Below are 20,229 nucleotides of genomic sequence, written 5' to 3'. Positions count from 1 at the left end.
CAGATTGAGTATAAATTAGAGAAGTGTAAAGTTATTGGGTAGGATTCTCCATTCTGAGACTTAAGTGTTGACCCCAATGCAAAATCTGTGGACTTTCATGACAAAACTGCCACCACATCTGTACCGATTCCACCACTCTTAAGGGGCTAGCACCAGCGCCATGTGGAACACAATCGTTTCCTATGGAGGCCCCAAAGAATATCGGGTCAGGCTGTACGTGCATTCCAGTACGCATTGACACCGCTATCGAGGAGACGGAGAATCGCGATTTGGCATCAAATCGGTGCCCGCTGTGATTTTGGCATTGGAACCTATTCTCCGCCCAATTACATTCCACAATTTCGGCTTCAGCAAACAGAGAATCCCACCCATTGACTCTTGCTGGAAATTTTAAAAAGCAGCATATTTTTTAAAATGTGAGAAAATTGTAAGTATTGATGTTCAGCGAGGCTGGAGTATGCTTGTACAAGGAATACAGTTAACATTCAGGTCTAACATGCAATTAGGAATGTTTATCGCTCATTTGTGTTTGATAATTTCCATAAGTTGTCTTCTGACTTTCATGATATAAAGGAGCAACTAATCTTCCCCATTGTGCCTTGCCTATCCTCTTGAGATTCTCATAGCAGCTATATGCAGTTGGAGATTTGGGTATTGAATTTTGGAGCTGGTGTTACTTTGATCCTTTGCTTTAAGAATTTTAATTTTTTCTCCTCAGAGGACCTGTGGAACTGTTTGGAAAATGCTAGTGGAAAGCCTATTAATGCTGTGATGAGTTCATGGACAAAACAGATGGGGTTTCCCCTTATTTATGTTCAAGAAAAACAGGTACGTTGCTAGTCCAGTCCCAACCTCTGAATGTATCCATATCTATAAAGCAGAGTGGAAGTGGGCTCATAGAATCATAAACATTTACAGCACAGAAGAAAGTCAGTTGGCCCATCATGCTTGTGCTGAATCTTTAAAAGAGCTTCATTCAGGGCAGCGCGGTGGCGCAATGATTCGCACTGGTGCCTCACGACGCCAAGGTCCCAGGTTTGATCCTGGCTCTGGATCACTGTCAGTTTGCACGTTCACCCCTTGTTTGTGTGGGTTTCACCCCCACAACCCAAAGATGTGCAGGGTAGGTGGATTGGCCACGCTAAATTTCCCCTTAATTGGAAAAAATGAATTGGGTACTCAAATTTTTAACCAAAAAAAAAGCTTCATTCGGAATTATTTCACACCATTTCTTCTTGAAGCAGTCTTATGTTTTGAAAAATAATTAATTGACGTTTTCAATGGCTTAATGTGTTTTGTACAAAGAACATTGCAGCACAAGAACAGGCTCTTTGGCCCACCAAGCCTGTGCCAGTCCAGATTTCTTATTTAGACCTACTACTTATTTCCCAAACGATCTCTCCATTCCCCACCCATTCATGTATCTGTCAAGAGTTTAACCCTGTTATCAGGCGTTTAACCTGAGGTGATTCATTTTGGTAGAAAAAATTTGAATGCGCATTACAGGGTCAACAGCAGGGTTCTGAGGAATGTGGAGGAACAGACAGATCTTGGGGTTCATGTCCACAGATCTCTGAAGGTTGCCACTCAAATGGATAGAGCCTTGCAGAAGGCTTATAGTGTATTAGCGTTTATTAACAGGGGGCTTGAGTTTAAGAGCCGCGGGGTTATGCTGCAACTATGCATGACCCTGGTGAGACCACATTTGGAGTATTGTGTGCAGTTCTGGTCACCTCATTATAGGAAGGATGTGGAAGCATTGGAAAAGGTGGAAAGAAGATTTACCAGGATGTTGCCTGGTTTGCAGGATAGGTCTTATGAGGAAAGGTTGAGGGAGCTAGAGCTTTTCTCTTTGGAGCGGAGGAGGATGAGAGGTGACTTAATAGAGGTTTATAAGATGATGAGGGGGATCGATAGAGTGGACATTGAGAGACTATTTCCTCGGGTGGATGTAGCTGTTACAAGGGGGCATAACTATAAGATTCAGGGTGGGAGATATAGGAGGGATGTCCGAGGTAGGTTCTTTACTCAGAGAGTGGTTAGGGTGTGGAATGGACTGCCTGCTGTGATAGTGGAGTTGGACACTTTAGGAACTTTCAAGCGGTTATTGGATAGGCACATGGAGCACACCAGAATGACAGTGAGTGGGATAGCTTGATCTTGGTTTCAGACAATGCTCGGCACAACATTGAGCGCCGAAGAGCTTGTTCTGTACTGTACTGTTCTATGTATATATCTTAAACGTTGCTATTGTGCCTGCCTCCACCACCTCCACTTGCAATGCGTTCCAGGCACCCACCACTGTCTGCGTGAAAAACCTCCCTAAACTTTCCCCCTCTCAGCTTGAATCTGGGCCCCTTTGTAATTGAGTCTTCCACCCTGGCCCTGGAAAAAAGCTGCAGATTATTCACCCTGTCTATACCTCTCATAATTTTGTAGACCTCAGTCAGGTCTCCTCTCAGCCCCCATCTTTCCAACAAAAGCAATCTGAGTTTATAAGAACTAGGAGCAGGAGTAGGCCATCTGGCCCCTCGGGCCTGCTCCGCGATTCAATAAGTTCATGGCTGATCTTTTTTGGACTCAGCTCCACTTTCCGGCCCGAACACCATAACCCTTAATCCCTTGATTCTTCAAAAAACTATCTATCTTTATCTTAAAAACATTTAATGAAGGAGCCTCAACTGCTTCACTGGGCAAGGAATTCCATAGTTTCACAACCCTTTGGGTGAAGAAGTTCCTCCTAAGCTCAGTCCTAAATCTACTTTCCCTTATTTTGAGGCTCTGCCCCCTAGTTCTGCTTCCACCTGCCAGTGGAAACAACCTGCCCACATTTATCCTATCTATTCCCTTCATAATTTTGTATGTTTCTATAAGATTCCCCCCCCCCCCTTCTAAATTCCAATGAGTACAGTCCCAGTCTACTCGACCTCCCCTCGTAATCCAACCCCTTCAGCCCCCCCCCCCCCCCCCCCCCCCCCCCCCCCCCCAATAGCTAACACCTAGAATATCAGGCAACATCCTGGTAAACCTTCTTTGCACTCACTCCAAAGCATCCATGTCCCTCTGGTAGTGTGGCGAGCAGAGGTGTTGTAAGATTTTCTCTCGCTCTCTTTCTCTATTTCTCTTTTTTTACTCTCTCCAGAGACAATACAGTTGGCTTCAGTGAATTTCCCTTGGAGAGGGATTCACTAGCTAGGGTTCCTGCCCCTGTTCACTCCTATAAATCCTGGTTAGAAGATGCTAAGTGAAGACTATTTTATTTGTGACATCCCTCTGGTTGATTAGTCCAGGATTGCGCAGCGAGAAAAATGAAAACAAAAAGTATTTTCTTCAGTAGCAAACAGTAGTGAAGCTGGAGCACTATTCATATCAAAGCAGGGTGTCCTCACACAATATAGTAAGAAGTCTTACAACACCAGGTTAAAGTCCAACAGGTTTGTTTCAAATACGAGCTTTCGGAGCACTGCTCCTTCCTCAGGTGAATGGAGAGGTATGTTCCAGAAACATTTATATCGACAAAGTCAGAGATGCCAGACAATGCTTGGAATGCGAGCATTTGCGGGTAATCAAATCATTACAGATCCAGAGATAGGGGTAACCCCAGGTTAAAGAGGTGTGAATTGTTGGTAGGATTTTGCAAGTCCAGGCCAGATGGTGGGGGTGAATGTAATGCGACATGAATCCAAGATCCCGGTTGAGGCCTCACTCATGCGTGTGGAACTTAGCTATAAGTTTTTGCTTGGCAATTCTGCGTTGTCGCGTGTCCTGAAGACCACCTTGGAGAAGTGTGTCCTGAAGACCGCCTTGGAGAATTGTAAATTACCAATTTGATTTATGGCATTTTAAAAATCTACAGCACTATACACCATGTTCAAACTATTTTTTAGCTCTTCCATTTCTGAATTTTGTTTAAACATTTTTTATTTGCAACTTGCGACCTTGTAAAGATAGGAACCTTTTGACAACAAACCTTCAAGCTAATGTATTAATTTCATGAAATAGACATAGAGCACTGTGATATCCAAAAATGTCACTTATTTTTCAGGAAGGGGACAGCCGAGTACTGAAGATTTTCCAGAAGAAATTCTGTGCCGGTGGACCATATGCTGGTATGAACAAATTAAATAACTTAAATAACTGAATATTTGTTTTTAATTTAGCCCAGTGAATGCAGAATAAACTCTCTAAACTTTCAGAACATTAACCTTTCCCGTTCATGGAGTTTCTGTAAAGATAATGCTTGTAAATTTCTCATAAATATCGCAGAACAGATTTGATTCTGGTACTGTGATCCTCAAAGGTTTTACTTGCAGAAGTTATTTTATGCATCTAAAACAGACATTGCCAAAAAACAATGTAACCTTTTGGTTAGTTTTATGCTCACATTTTTGGAATGTTAGAGTTTGGGGAGTTAAATATTTTCACATGTCATCCCAGCATCAAAAAACCTTGACAAGGGCATAGCATGTAATGTCAACTTGCATCCCTCGATCCAAACAAAAGCCACACTCCTGCTACCTGCCCCTTCCAGAACTTTAGTTCCTGTTTCTTACCCTCTGCTGAAAGGAACTGATTTAGCATCATTAACTGCTTTTGCACGCGTTTGCATTTCAAGCACGAGTTATCCTTGTGATGTTAAAGTTAGATATTGAGATTAACACAATTTAGTAATGAATTCGGTTTAGTTTTGTGCCAAATCCTAGCACAACCCAAAGGCTGAAAGAAGAACATTCTTGATCAGTGTGCCACCTAGATTACTTTTTCTTTAAATTTATAATTTCCAAACCTTATGGGCGCATGGTGGCGCAGTGGTTAGCACTGCTGCCTATGGTGCTGAGGAGGAGGCCCGGGTTCAATCTGGATCACTGTCTGTGTGGAGTTTGCACATTCTCTGCTGTCTACCTGGGTTTCACACCCACAACCTAAAGATCTGCAGGTTAGGTGCTTTGGTCACACTAAAATTGCCCCTTAATTGAAAAAAAAAATAATTGGGTGCTCTAAATTTATATTAAAAGGGCGGTGGGGAAGAAATTCCAAAACTTACAACCATATATAAACTTGCCAAAAATTGAAGACTACATTAATGTGCAGTATTCTTGGACTATGAATGTTATAATTTAACTCTGTGTTAAAACACCAGCATAGGTTGAAACTGAGGTTTGAAACCAAGCTTGGGAAAGTGTTTGTCACAGGAGCGATGGAGACTTATGTGGAAGGGTATCAATAAATGGGAGGAATTATCAGTAAGTGGGAGGACAGCTGTAAATGGGAGAATTGGAGAGGGAACCAATAATTGGGGACAGGCACAAGCAAGTGGTAAATTGTGGCACTAATAAATGGGGGAATTGAAATCGGACCTGAGTAAATGGACGATTCAGGGTAATGGGAATTAAGTGAAGTCACCAATAAAAAGGCTCTTTACTCTAGAAATGAGAAGACAGGTGAGATAGGTCAGTGAAATGTTTGAAGGGAGTTGGTATGATAGATGTAGAGAAGATATTTCTACTTGTCGGGATGGCTAATTAGTGCAGTAAGAAATTCAGGAGGAACTTCTTTGCCTGGAGAGTCGTGAGGGTGTAAAATACACTGCTGCATGGTCAGGTGGTTGAGACAGGTGAACAAACGCTTGGTCAAAGAGGTAGGTTTTAAGGAGAATCTGAGGAATGAGAGAGGTTTAGTGGGGGGAAATCCAGAGTTTAGCACCCAGACAATAAACAAACTGGGAGATGCTCTAGATGTCAAGAGTTGGAGTAATGGAACGTTTTCGAAGGGCTGTAGGACTGGAAGACCAAATGGATATAGGGAGGGGAGAGACCATGGAGATTTGAACATGTGGATGAGAGCTTTTACACTCGGGTGTTCCTGGACCCGGTGCCATTGTGGGCCAGTGCACATGGGTGAATGGGATTCTGTGCGAGTTAGGATGCAGACAGAGATTTTGATGACCTCAAGTGGAGAAGATGGCCAGAAAATCATTGGATTAGTTGAGTTTGGAGGCAACAAAAGCACGGATGAATATTTGCCCAGCAGAATGGCTGAGGCAGGGGTGAAGAATAGTATCGCAAAGGTGGCAGTTGGGAGTATTATTGATCAAATGGATATCAGTTTGGAAATTCAGTTCAGAGTCAAGTAGATCATCAACTTTGTGAAGAGTCTGGTTCAGATCAGGCAGTAGCCAGCAAGGGAGTTAGAATTGATGGCTTAGGAAAAGAGTTTGTAGAGAAGGGAGAAGTCAATGGCTTTGGTCTTTCCAGGACTGAACGTTGGACAAGAAGTCATGACAATACCAAAGCAGTGGAAGTGGTCAGGTGATGAGGTAAAGCTGGGTGTCATCAGCTACCATAGCATATACAAATAAGAGTAAACGTTTTTATTACATGAAATCCTTTTTTTAACTTATTGCTAAGGGGAGTAATTAAATGAAAAACAGAAAGGGGCCAAAATAGATCTGCCATGGGTTTCCCTTTATAACAGTGCAGGAATGGGAAGAGAAATTAGATGTTCTGGCTATGAAAGGATAGGTAAGAGTGGAATTAAAGGAGGTCAGTCCCACTCAGTTGGACAACAGAGGGAGAAGCCTTTGAGGAAGATAGTGTGGTCACCCATGCCCCATTTCTGGTCTGTGCTGAGTTAGACCTCTGCTGAAACAATAATAGGGGTACTGCAATCGATTGGGTGAGCAAGGAACAAACATTTCAGTCTGGGATTATTGTCTCGTGAAGGTATCCGGGAGCACAATATCTGTCCCTGTTTTGATTGTTTCTGTGATCAAATAGCCTGCTGGCTCTCACTATCTGGATTGCAGAAAATGTATGACTTGTGTGGTGAGGAGCTAGTTGTGGAACACATATGGAATTATCTTCCAACATGATTCAGTTTCCGGGGGAATGAGAGAGAACTCCAAGAGGGTGAAATGAATAGAAATTAGTTGTTATTTGACATTCTGTAGGATTTTCTTTTTAAAAATTGCTGAGCATGTCAGAAAATAAACATTTCACCAAATATCACCCTTGAGTTATTTTGGCTGTGAACTGATCTGATATAAAAAAGGTGCATCATCATTTGGCAATCGGTGACCTTTGGGGGAAAAAAATCCATAAGAGAAAAGTCAATTTGTGCAAAACCATTTTACTACACGGAACAAATATTGCTCAATTTACACAAATAAGAGTGAATGTTTTTCTTACATGAAATCTTACATGAGATCTATTTTGGCCCCTTTCTGTTTTTCATTTAATTACTCCCCTTAGCAATAAGGACCTCACGGTAGCATGGTGGTTAGCATCAATGCTTCACAGCTCCAGGGTCCCAGGTTCGATTCCCGGCTGGGTCACTGTCTGTGTGGAGTCTGCACGTCCTCCCCGTGTGTGCGTGGGTTTCCTCCGGGTGCTCCGGTTTCCTCCCACAGTCCAAAGATGTGCGGGTTAGGTGGATTGGCCATGCTAAATTGCCCGTAGTGTAAGGTTAATGGGGGGATTGTTGGGTTACGGGTATACGGGTTACGTGGGTTTAAGTAGGGTGATCATTGCTCGGCACAACATCGAGGGCCGAAGGGCCTGTTCTGTGCTGTACTGTTCTATGTCTATCCTTTTTTAAACTTTGCTCCCTGACTGAGACAGTCGGCAGATGAGATACTTACTGGCACAACGTCAATCATTCTTGAATAAAGAGATGTGAATTGTGGCACTGGCACCATCCAGCACGGATCAGGTCTTGGAGGCTTAGCCTGATATACGTACCTCAGTGCCTTTTAAACATTTTGCAGAGAACGAGAGCTCAAAAGTATTATTAAGCTGACCTATGTGATGGAGCGTCCTGCAAGATTATAAATCCTATGAAGGTTTTTTTTTAAAAATGTACAATTTAATTCTTAAGTTTAAATCATAAGTTGCCCACAAAGTAGCTAAACCTATATGAACTGAAACATTCGTGAGAGTTGCTTTATGAATCCATCTTTGATTGCATTTGGTCCCCTTCTTGTTAGATCGTTAAGAATTGCTACAGATTGAATCTGTTTCTCAACAGCTTTGTGCCCTGCTCTTCTTCAGAACATAGCAGGCTTGACAGAAAATGCTGGGAATCAACAGACAAACAAATATTCCCTGTTGGTTCTCTTTTTATTTCTTTCCATTGAGGAGGAAAGACTTTTTGAAGGATAACTAGGAAATTAGTGATGGTATCAAATTAAAAGAACATGTTGCGAAGGTTAGTTGAAGGCCAGAAGATTGGGAAAATTTTAGAAATAGGATGAATTTTTTAAAAAGGAAGAAAATAGTTAACGAGCAAGAAATGTTTAAAAAAGATATTTAGAACTGCCAGAAGTATAGAAAACGGTAGAGAGCAGTGAAAGTAAATTCTAGTTCCTCAGAGGATGAGACCAGGGAATTAATAAAGGAAAATAAGAGAATTGCAGATTAAATATTTGAATAAATATTTAGTAGAAGACCATACTAACAGTCCAAAAATAGTAGGAAATTCAGGGAGGAAAGGAATAAACTTCAAAAATATTAATATTCTTTAGTAATGTCACAAGTAGGCTTACATTAACACTGCAATGAAGTTACTATGAAAATACCCTAGTCGCCACACTCCAGTGCCTGTTCGGGTATACGGAGGGAGAATTCAGACTGTCCAATTCACCTAATAAGTACGTCTTTGGGGACTTGTGGGAGGAAACCGGAGCACCCAGAGGAGAAACACTAGGAGAACGTCCAGAATCCGCACAGACAGTGACCCAAGCCGGTAATCGAACCAGGCACCTCGTGCTGTGGAGCAGCAGTGTCAATCACTGTGCTACCGTGCCGCCCAATCATTATCATTAGAGAAAAAATACTGGCCAAATCAAAAGCTGATAAGCCCTCTGTATAATGGACTGCATCGTAGGATCTTAAAAGAAGTGGCTGCAGAGATGGTGAATGCAGTAATTGTAATCTTGCAAATTTTTGCGATCCTGGAAAGGTCCCAACAGATTGAAAAAGTACAAATGTAACACCTCTGTTCAAGAAAGGAGGGACACAGAAAACTGGAAACTTTAGTCCAGTTAGCCTAACATCTGTCATTGGAAAAATGCTAGAATCTACTATTAAGGTGGTAACAGCAGGGATATTTAGAAAATCAGAATACATTCAAGCAGGTCAACGTGGTTTTATGAAAAGGAAATTGTGTTTGACAGATTTATTTGTGGTCTTTGAGGATGTAATGAAAAGGGTGGATAAAGGGGAACCAGTTGGTGTAATTGTATCTCCAAAAGGTGTTTTATTAGTGAAAGATGATTGAATAAGAATATGGGTCGTGGGGGTGGCTAATAGAATTAAGAGTCACTTTAAATGGGTCATATTCAGGTTAGCAAAGTGTAACTTGTGGAGTGCCAAGGGGATTAGTGCAGGAGTCTCAATTATTTATAGTCTGTAATGACTTGGATGAAGGGACAAAGAGTATTGCAGCCAAAATTTCTGATGATACAAAGATTAATTAAAAGGTAGGTTATGAAGAGGCCAAAGTTGCAAAGCAATATATGTAGATAGATGAAGTGATTGGCCAAAAAATAAGCAGATGGAGTATTATGTGGGGAAAATTGAGGCGTTACTCACGTTGGTTAGAAGCATAGAAACACAAAGTATTTTACCGGAGTAAGACTACTGAATGTTGCAGTACGGAGGGATCTGGGTGTCCTTGTATATGAAGGACAAAGTTGATGGAGACACTTCTTACCCCCTGGACCATCACCCCACCACCAAACATCAAGCCATTGTTTCCAGGACTGTAACTTCACCTCTTCTATGGAGATTTCCCTTCACAGCTTCCAGCTCTGAACACTTCTTTACCTCCTTTCCAAAATACACAAACAGAACCGCCCTGTCAATCCATTGTTTCAGCCTGTTCCTGCCCCACTGAACTTATTTCTTCCTATCTCGACTCTGTATTTTCTCCTTTGTCCTGTCTTCACACCTACATCCATGACTCTTGTGACCCTCGGTGTTTTGCACTTTGCAACTTGCACTTTTCTCTCACCTCAATCTGGTCCATCTTTTTCCCTTCCCTCCCTTCCTCGACTTCTCTCCATTTTTGGGAACAAGCTGCCTACCAATATTAACTGTAAGGCCACTGACTCTGGCAACTATCCCATAGAGACTTCCTTACAGACTGTCTTCTGACAGGGCTCCATTCCATTTGCCCAGTTTTTCCATGTCCACCACATCTAGCTTGTGCGTATCCCCCACAGGCGTGCCCACGCACACACAAAAAACCTCTTCCTCTCAGTCAGCATTCTGAAGGAAACGTTCCTTCTGTGACACACTGGATAATTCCTCAGTCACCCCCAACACCTCATCTCCTCACAGCAGCTTCCCATGCAATTGCAGGAGTTATAACACCTGCCCTTTTTACGTTCTCTTCCCACTGACCAAGGCCCCAAACATGTTCCAGGTGAAGTAGTATTTCAATTTAGTATACTGTTTTTGCTGCTCACTGTGTAGTCTCTTGTATATTGGGGAGACCAAATGCAGATTGGGTGACCACTTTGCAGAACATCTTCACTTGGTCTGCAAGCATGACCCCCAAGCTCCGGTCAATTTAATCCGCCACCCTGCTCACACTTCTGTCCTCCAGTGTTCCAGTGAAGCTTAGGGCAAACTCGAAGAACAGAACTTCATGTTCCAAGTAGGCACTTCAAAGCCTTCTGGACTGAACATTGAACTCAATAAGTTCAAACCATAATCTCTGTCCCCCATTTTGATTCCGTTTTTGCCATGTGCCAGTCTTAATCTTGTTTTTTATGTTTTTCCTTTCAAATAGAGCTGCTATTATTCTTGCATTTACATTCACTCTGAGCAAATGCTTTATTTCTTTACTGCAATCACCAGCATTCCCTTGGTCTTTTGTTCCATTACGTCTTGTCATTTAATCTCTCCTGCCCTTTATTCTATCCCAAGTGTTCCCTTTTATTCATTCCTTTCCTCTCCCCTCCTTCAATTGCATATAACCGATCACATTTCTACTTCCTTTTAGTTCTGAAAAAGACTCCTAGTTGACTCAGTTTCTCTCTCTTAACAGATATTGCCATATCTGAGTATTTTCCAGCATTTTCTATTTTTATAAGCGCGGTGGCACAGTGGCTAGCATTGCTGCCTACGGCGCTGAGGACCTGGGTTCGAATCCTGGCCCTGGGTCACTGTCCGTGTGGAGTTTGCACGTTCTCCCCGTGTCTGTGTGGGTTTCACCCCCACAACCCAAAGATGTGCAGGATAGGTGGATTGGCCATGCTAAATTGCCCCTTAATTGGAAAACATAATTGAGTACTCTAAATTTTAAAAAAAATTCTATTTTTATTTCCGATTTTCAGCATCCACAGTATTTGCTTTTACAAAATGCTAGCAAGCAGGTACAGCAAATAATTAGATAAATGTAATGTTGGTTTTTGTTGTATGAGGTCTGGAGTAAAAAAAGTAGCGACGTCTTGCTACGTCTGTACAGGGCGTTAGTGAGACCGCACCTAGAATATAGTGTACGGTCTTGGTCTCTTGGTTTAAGGAGGGGTATGCTTGCATTGGAGGCAGTTCAGAAAAGGTTAACTAGGTTGATTAAGGGTTTGTCAACTGTAAAAGGGTTGAGTAGGTTGGGTATGTATTGATTGGAATTTAAAAGAATGAGAGGTGATCTTGCTGGAATATATAAGAATCTTGAGTAATTCCAGAAAAAGAGACATGCTATCAATGTTTTCGTCTTGTACTCATTAGGGCAGATTTGCAAGAATGCCAATTCCAAAGAATTTCGACAATTTCAAAAAGAGAGTGCTGATTGGTTGTCAAGTGGACCCTGGTAAAGATATTGCCACAGAGAATGCACCAGGGAACACCTAACTGCCAGGCTTTTGTTTAAATTCAAACCAGGCAGGTTGACTCTGATTCATTAAGGCATTTAAATGGGGGAATGTTGTTTAGTTGGACAGGCTCTTTTTGTTTGTAAAGGACTCGGCCCTGGATGGGAACATATGTAGCTTCTCAAGTGAGCCGCATTGTGAGCCTGACTGATGATCTTAAATTGGTTGTCAGTATAATTCTTAGCACAATCAGAATTGTTTAGCAAGCACTGCCCATTCACAGTATTCTAGCTAATGTTGGACGCTGTGTTTTGAGTTTTGCAAGCTGGTTGTTTACAGTCAGTACTTTGCCTGTTGGGAACAACCAAAAAAATGTGCTGTTTGCTGCAAATCCACCCATGGGTTGGAATGGAAAGCGTACATAGCTGGTCTTACATTGGCACTGAAATTCATATACCACATTACTTATTTGTGTGATAAGCAGAACGTCTTTTTGGCCTGACGGCTGCATCCTGTTCGTAAGAAACAGCAGCAACATTAAATAGCTATCTTCACCTGTTGCACTTCCCATTTTAGTTGAAATTTTTAACATGCAGGTGCTTTACTTTTATCTGAAATATTTAACTTATCAGCCACTTGCGAGCATGTAAAATTTCTGTGTGATTGTTGCTGTCTGTGATACCATAAATGTTGAAACATGTTTTCTCTCTGATTTTAATTTTCTTGTACCGTTACAACTCTATATGATGGCTTTGGCTCAACCAAAGGAACAGGCCATTACACTTTCCCCTTGGTTTGGAGCTGAAAGTGAGTCAGGATTTGGAGGAGTAATTACGAAATAGTAATAATAATAATAATAGCACTTGATACACATGGTCATTGAGTGCTTCTGAAGTCCCTCATTTTGGTTTAACAATAATTATCCGGTTCAAATGGCCAAAATCAATAATCCTATATGGAAGAACTGTTGAGCTGAGTTTGGAGGGAGATATAGCAATAGGAAAGGAATGAAAATGGATAATTCAAATTTATTTTCAATGTTTGTGATTTTAGAAATCACTTTGATGTTTTTGAAAATATTTAAAGGATTGGTAGCATGTTATCATTCCATTATACTCATTTATTATAAACTACAGGGTGGAGGTCAGCAAGGTCAACTTTAAAGAATTGTTTAAAATCCATGTTCCTGGTTTTAAAAGTTTTCTTTCCTTCCTCTCTTCCTCTTCTGACTGATGCTGAGGTAGAGCTCTAAGGGGTACCGATTGTGTCACATACCTCATACAAGTGCTCCTTCTTTGAGTTTGGTTCCACCAAATGAGGAACATTCTGGTGGAGACTCTCTTAGCCAGATCTATATGCATCTGCCTTCCATTGGGTGGTGATCAGGATTTTGAAAACTCTGATCAATTTTCACCGGTCCTATTTCTGGAACCCGGAGTCCAAATTGTAGCACCCCGCCATACGAACATTCTAATTAGGAACAGGAGTAGGCCATTCAAGCCTGCCTCCCCATTCAGTAATATCAAGATTTATTTGATTATAACAATCACATATCTCGCCTACCCCTTCTAATCTCTTCACCCCTTGTTTATCAAGAATCTATCTTGCATCCTTGCTCCAGCAGCAAACTCAGCAGAACCTGCTGATCAAATTTGTACCTTCCTGGTATATATAGGACTTGGTTCCACACCAGTCAGTGCCTTTAACCTCAAAGCTGTCTGATAGCTTGTTTCATGTTCATTCCTTTTAAGTGATGTACATTCGCCATTGAGGTCATTTCTGCCCATTGAGGGAAATTGGAGTTATTCTTCTCAGGGCTCTACTACTTAAATCCATTCATGTATAAGTACGCCTCTCCTGTGTTTCCCAGGTAGTGACTGTCCTCACTGGATGGTCCCTATTAGTATCTGCACCAGTGAAGATGTAAGCTGTGATAATATGAAGGTGTTACTGGACCAGCCAGAGATGACTATCACTGTGAAGAATGTGAAACCGGATCAATGGATAAAGGTAGGTCACCAAAGAGCTTCAGAAGTAGATTAGGGTATGTATTCTTTTCTACCTTTTTGATTAAATAGGCTTTTTATCTACTTTCTTTAGATCCCTGCAAAGAGGCAGGCAGACCAACAACCTGCCCCAAGGCCCCTGCCCACATTGCTCTTTAATTAACTTCTAGGTGCACAAGAGAAGCCCTGGTGACAATGCGTTGCTTCCGTGCCCAACTTCCACTATTATGTCTTTATTTGTCCTAATACTGTTAGGATTTTTTTGTGCAAGTGATTCTTTGATGCAGGAGTCTCTGTGCTGTTTCATTGAGTTTGTATCTCTGATCACTAACAAAAGATCAGGTTGCTCAATCTTTTGATGATTTGGTTAACCCGCTGACGGGAGACCTGGCACTACAGAGGGAAAATCATTGCTGTCCAGTGATAGTTTAGAGTAGCTTCAATAAAGGTGTGTGGTCCAGTGTCACCCGAAAAAGGGCAAGGAAATGAATTCCATTTTTTTTAGAAAGGGGGATATTTCAGTATTTTCTTTTTCCCTTCTATTGGTTTAACAAAAAACATGCAAACCATACCAAGTGGGATTCAGATTCTAGCCTCTTGAATTGGTGCCTCATCTCCATTTTGTTTTATTTTGAAATTTATTTCCTGACAGAAATCATGATGCAGGATTGAAATTTGGACACTTCTGCAGGAGAGTCTCTTCAAGTAGTATTAGTGTATAAACAGTTGGTTGAAGAGCCCATTCACTTGGATGTCACCTAATTGTTAGCTTTCTCATCTAAGAAATTATACATAATCTTAAAAAATTTGAAGGGGAGGAAATTAACAAGACGGGAAATAAATCACACTGCTGGAGGAGTTGCATGAAGGTGCTTAAAATGAACATTTCAGAAGTATAGACTTCTCCATTGGATTTGATTATGGAATCTCGAGTGTTGTTTATTTGATACCGTATAAATTCAGTAATTCACTGCTACATTTGCCAAACACTTGCTATGTTTGAATTATTCTTGCAGCGCAATAGTTTGTTCCCTATGCTGCACGGGCTTCGTGCAGCACCTCTCTCCCCCGGAGCCTGTACAACCTTCCCCCCCCCCCCCCCCCTTTGTGGCAACAGCCCACCCCCCCCCCTTTACCTTGCCCTCCCCTCTCCACCTCGCCCTCCCCTCCCCTCTCCACCTCACCCTCCCTGCCCCCTCCTCTGCCAGACCTCCCACCACCCTCTCTGCCTGATCTCCTGCCTACCTCAGCCTGACCTCCCGCTCCCCCCTCTGCCCGACCTCCCGCCCCCCTCTGCCTGACCGCCCGCGCCCCCCCCTCTGCCTGACCTTCCGCTCCCCCCCCCGCCCGACCTCCCGCCCCACCTCTGCCCGACCTCCCTCCCCACCTCTGCCCGACCTCCCTCCCCACCTCTGCCCGACCTCCCTCCCCACCTCTGCCCGACCTCCCTCCCCCTCTTCCCGACCTCCCACACCCCCCTCTGCTCGACCTCCGCCCCCCCCCCTTCTGCCCGACCTCCCGCCCCACTCTGCCCACAGGTTATTGTATTTTCTTGCTCATTATGTATATCTTTCAGATGCTTGTCTCTTATCACAATCACTCCTTCCTCCGTATTGATCTCTGAGAATACAATGCTCAAGTTCTTAAAGCAACAAAGTAATTTATAGGTGCTGCTCTGTGCTCTGAAGCTCATCAACTAGCTCTACAGCTACTGCCGAATAGATTTTTAAAATATATGTCGTACGGCTTAAGCACACTTCATATCTAGAAAGTCAATATATTTTAGGCTATTTTCCCTCACGTGTTTGATGGTAGCCATAATATGCAATTTACCTTGATCAAATTTGGTAAAATGTCAAATGGTTACATTAACAAGAGTCATGATTGAGATATTTATCTCCGAATTGAGCACTGATCCATTGCAACACAATCATTTGGCTATTGGTAATACAGAGACGTTAGACTTAAAAAACACGTATATCAAGAGTTCACATCCATACACATATATATTGAGTTCACATGTCTTGTGACATCACTTAAACTCGGTCCCAGTTGTGATTGTTAAAAATCAGTAAGTCTAAAATCCCATTTTGAAGGTGCACTTTACCAATAACCTTTGATTCCCATTCCGGACAAGAATCCCTCTACCTCCGCCTTAAAAATATTCAATGACCCCGCCTCCACCACCACCTGAAGCAGAGTGCTTCACATTTGCAGATGTTTTTATGCCTACTCAAATAATGCATATTTATGCATGAATCAGTAGCCCATTATTAGGAAATTTGTCCAATCTCGGAATGAAAATCTTCAATAAAATATAAAGGGATCTCACATGTACAAGGTATGGCGTGCACAATTGGGGTGTTGATGATCTCCACCTTCTTTCCCCTCAATAACTTTGAAGGGAAACTGGCTAGATTTGGGAAACATGCTTTGCATTGCTTGGTTTCCAAAATGGTTGCTGCCTTCAGTCACTGGCATACGAGGACATCTAGGTCTCGTTGCAAATTCCCTTCTCCTAATTTATGGCCATTCAGATAATAGCTTGAATTCTCGTTTTTGCTACCAAAGTGGAAAACCTAATTTCTCCAAATTATACTCCATCTGCCATTCCTTTGTCCAGTCACTCAATTTGTCCAAATCGCATTGAAGGATCTCTGTATCCTCCTCACAGCTCAGCCTCGCATATAACTTGGTGTCATCTGCAAATTTGGAGATATTAAATTTTGTACCCGCATCTAAATCTTTAATATGTATTATGAATAGCTGGGGTCCCAGCATCGATCCCTGCGGTACCCCACTAGTCACTGCCTGCCAATTTGAAAATGACCCATTAATTCCTATTCTTTGTTTCCTGTCTGCCAACCAGTTTTCTATCCATCTCAATACAGTACCCTAATCCCATGCGCTTTAATTTTGCATGCAAATCTCTTATCGGGACTTTGTCAAAAGCCTTCTGAAAGTCCAAATAAACCACATCCACTGGCACCCTTTTGTCAAATCTACTAGCTACATTCTCGAAGAATTCCAGTAGATTTGTCAAGCATGATTTTCCCTTCATAAATCCATGCTGACTCTGTCCGATCATTTTTCTAAGTACTCTGCTATAAAATCTTGATAATGAATTGTAGAATTTTTCCCACCTCTGATGTCAAGCTCACTGGTCTGCAATTTCCTGTTTTCTCTCTACCTCCATTTTTAAATAGTGGAGTTACATTAGCTACCCTCCAAACTGCAGGAACTGTTCCAGAGTCTATAGAATCCTGGAAGATGACCACCAATGCACCCACTATTTCTAGAGCCACTTCCTCAGCACTCTGGGATGTAGATTATCAGGCCCTGGGGATTTATCAGCCTTCAACCCCATCAATTTCCCCAACACCATTTCACGACTGATTCAGTTTCTCCCTCTCTCTAAACCCTGCATTACCCAACATTTCTGGTATCTTATTTGTGTCCTCATTTGTGAAGACAGAACCAAAGTATGTGTTTAGTTGCTCAGCCATTTCTTTGTCCCCTATTATATATTCCCCTGTTCCTGACTGCAAGTTCCTACATTTATCTTCACCAATCTTTTTCTCTTCACGTACCGACAGAAACTTTTTAATGTTCCTTGCAAGCTTACTCTTGTACTCTATTTTCCCCTCAATCAATCCCTTGGTCCTTCTTTGCTAAATTCTAAACTGTTCCCAATTCCTAATCCTCAGACCTGTTTTTCTTGGCCAATTTGTCGAATTCTATCTCTAATTTCCCTTTTTTTTATAAATAATTTTTATTGAAATTTTTACAAAATACAAAACATAAACATCTTAACTCTATTAACATACAACCGCGGTAACACCCCATAAACAATGCCCCCCAGCTTCAAGAGCAACTTCAAACAAAAGGAAGGAACAAAAACAAAGAAAAAGAGAAAAGAAAAAAAAAACAAAGGAGAGAGATAGCACCCTCCACAAACCCATGTGCACAGTTCTCCCTCCCCCCAATCCTTAACCCCCCCCCCCCCCCCCCCCCCCCCCCCCCCCCCCGGGTTGCTACTGCTGTCGGCTTATTTCCCTACCGTTCCGCCAGGAAGTCCAGAAAAGGCTGCCACCGCCTGAAAAACCCTTGTACTGATCCCCTCAGGGCAAATTTCACCCTCTCCAATTTAATGAACCCCGCCATATCCGAGATCCAGGCCTCCACGCTTGGGGACCCCGCATCCTTCCATTGGAGCAAGATCCTCCGTCGGGCTACTAGGGACGCAAAGGCCAGAACCCCGCCTCCTGCACTCCCGGCTCCACTGCAACCTCAAAAATTGCGAGTCTCCAGCCTGGCTCGACCCTGGATCCCACCACCCTCGACACCGTCTTTGCTACCCCCTTCCAGAACTCCCCCAACGCTGGGCACGCCCAAAACATATGGGCGTGGTTCGCTGGGCTCCCCGAGCACCTAGCACACCTGTCCTCGCCCCCGAAAAACCTACTCATCCTTGTCCCAGTCATGTGGGCCCCATGCAGCACCTTGAACTGTATGAGGCTAAGCCTCGCACAGGAAGAGGAGGAATTCACTCTCTCCAGGGCATCCGCCCACGTCCCCTCCTCAATCTCCTCCCCAAGCTCCTCTTCCCACTTCCCCTTCAGTTCCTCCACCGAGGCCTCGTCTACCTCCTGCATTACCCGGTATATGTCCGAGATCCTCCCTCCTCCGACCCACACCCCTGAGAGCACCCTATCCCGCACCCCTCGTGGGGGCAGCAAGGGGAACCCCTCCACCTGCTGCCTGGCAAACGCCCTCACCTGGATGTACCTAAACATGTTCCCCGGGGGGAGCCCAAACTTCCCCTCTAACTCCCCCAAGCTCGCGAACCTCCCCTCCACAAACAGGTCCCTCAAACTCCTAACCCCTGCCCTGTGCCAGCCCAGAAATCCGCCATCAATGCTCCCTGGGATGAACCGATGGTTCCCCCGTATCGGGGCCTCCATTGAGCCTCCCATTTCTCCCCTGTGCCGTCTCCGTTGCCCCCAAATTTTGAGGGTAGCCGCCACCACCGGGCTCGTGGTATACCTCGTTGGAGGGAGCAGCAACGGCGCCGTTAATAGCGCTTCCAGGCTCGTGCCCCCACAAGACGCCGCCTCCATCCTCTTCCACGCCGCCCCCTCCTCGTCCATTACCCACTTACGCACCATCGCTGCGTTGGCCGCCCAGTAGTACCCACAGAGGTTAGGCAACGCCAGCCCCCCCCCTATCCCTGCCTCGTTTCAGGAACACTCTTCGAACCCTCGGAATCCCATGCGCCCACACACATCCCGTGATACTGCTGTTGACCCTCCTGAAAAAGGCCTTCGGGATAAGGATGGGGAGGCACTGGAACAGGAACAAAAACCTCGGGAGCACCGTCATCTTGACGGACTGCACCCTCCCCGCCAGTGACAGCGGTAACATATCCCATCTCTTAAACTCCTCCTCCATCTGCTCCACCAATCTTATGAGGTTGAGCTTGTGCAGGGCCCACCAGCTCCCCGCCACCTGGACCCCTAGGTACCTGAAACTCTTCCCTGCCTGCTTCAATGGGAGCCTACCAATCCCCTCCTCTTGATCCCCCGGATGCACCACAAACACCTCACTCTTGCCCAGGTTCAACTTATACCCCGAGAAACCCCCGAATTCCCTAAGAATCTTCATCACCTCCGGCATCCCCCCCACCGGGTCTGCCACATACAGCAACAGGTCGTCCGTGTACAGCGATACTAGATGCTCCTCCCCACCCCGCACCAGGCCCCTCCAGTTCCCTGACTCCCTCAGTGCCATGGCCAGGGGCTCAATCGCCAACGCGAAGAGCAAGGGGGACAGGGGGCACCCCTGTCTCGTCCCCCGATGCAGCTGAAAGTACTCCGACCTCCTCCTATTCGTGGCTACACTTGCCATCGGGGCCTCGTAGAGCAGCCTCACCCACCGGATAAACCCCTCCCCAAACCCCTCCAACACCTCCCACAAGTACTCCCACTCAACCCTATCGAAGGCCTTCTCCGCGTCCAACGCCACCACTATCTCCGCCTCCCCTTCTACAGCCGGCATCATAATGACATTGAGGAGCCTTTGCACGTTTGTGTTCAGCTGCCTTCCCTTCAGAAACCCCGTCTGGTCCTCGTGTATGACCCCCGGCACACAATCCTCTATTCTAGTGGCCAGGATCTTTGCCAGCAGCTTAGCATCGGCGTTCAGCAGCGAAATCGGCCTATATGATCCACACTGCAGAGGGTCCTTGTCCCGCTTCAGGATCAAGGAAATCAGCGCCCATGACATAGTTGGGGGCAGAGCCCCCCCCCCCCCCCCCCTTGCCTCGTTAAAGGTCCGGACCAACAGGGGGCCCAACACGTCCAAATACTTTTTATGGAATTCAGCTGGAAACCCGTCCGGCCCCGG

At 44.1% G+C, this 20,229-nt stretch overlaps 1 protein-coding gene across 3 annotated transcripts in view; it reads left to right on the top strand.

Moving 5' to 3' along the window:
• Positions 1–20,229, top strand: part of npepps (aminopeptidase puromycin sensitive) — a 328,961-nt gene that overhangs the window by 228,447 nt on the left and 80,285 nt on the right. For all 3 annotated transcript variants that reach the window (XR_005458182.1, XM_038779185.1, XM_038779184.1), the window contains 3 exons: positions 719–828; positions 4,046–4,109; positions 13,689–13,828. Coding sequence is in view for 2 of the 3 variants with exons in the window: in XM_038779185.1 (XP_038635113.1) it covers positions 719–828; positions 4,046–4,109; positions 13,689–13,828 (314 nt within the window). In the remaining variant the exon portion in view is untranslated. The remainder of the gene's footprint in view (positions 1–718; positions 829–4,045; positions 4,110–13,688; positions 13,829–20,229) is intronic.

This window comes from Scyliorhinus canicula, chromosome 19 (genome assembly GCF_902713615.1).
Source record: "Scyliorhinus canicula chromosome 19, sScyCan1.1, whole genome shotgun sequence".
Lineage (NCBI taxonomy): Eukaryota > Metazoa > Chordata > Chondrichthyes > Carcharhiniformes > Scyliorhinidae > Scyliorhinus > Scyliorhinus canicula.
This window is presented reverse-complemented; position numbering and strand designations above follow the sequence as displayed.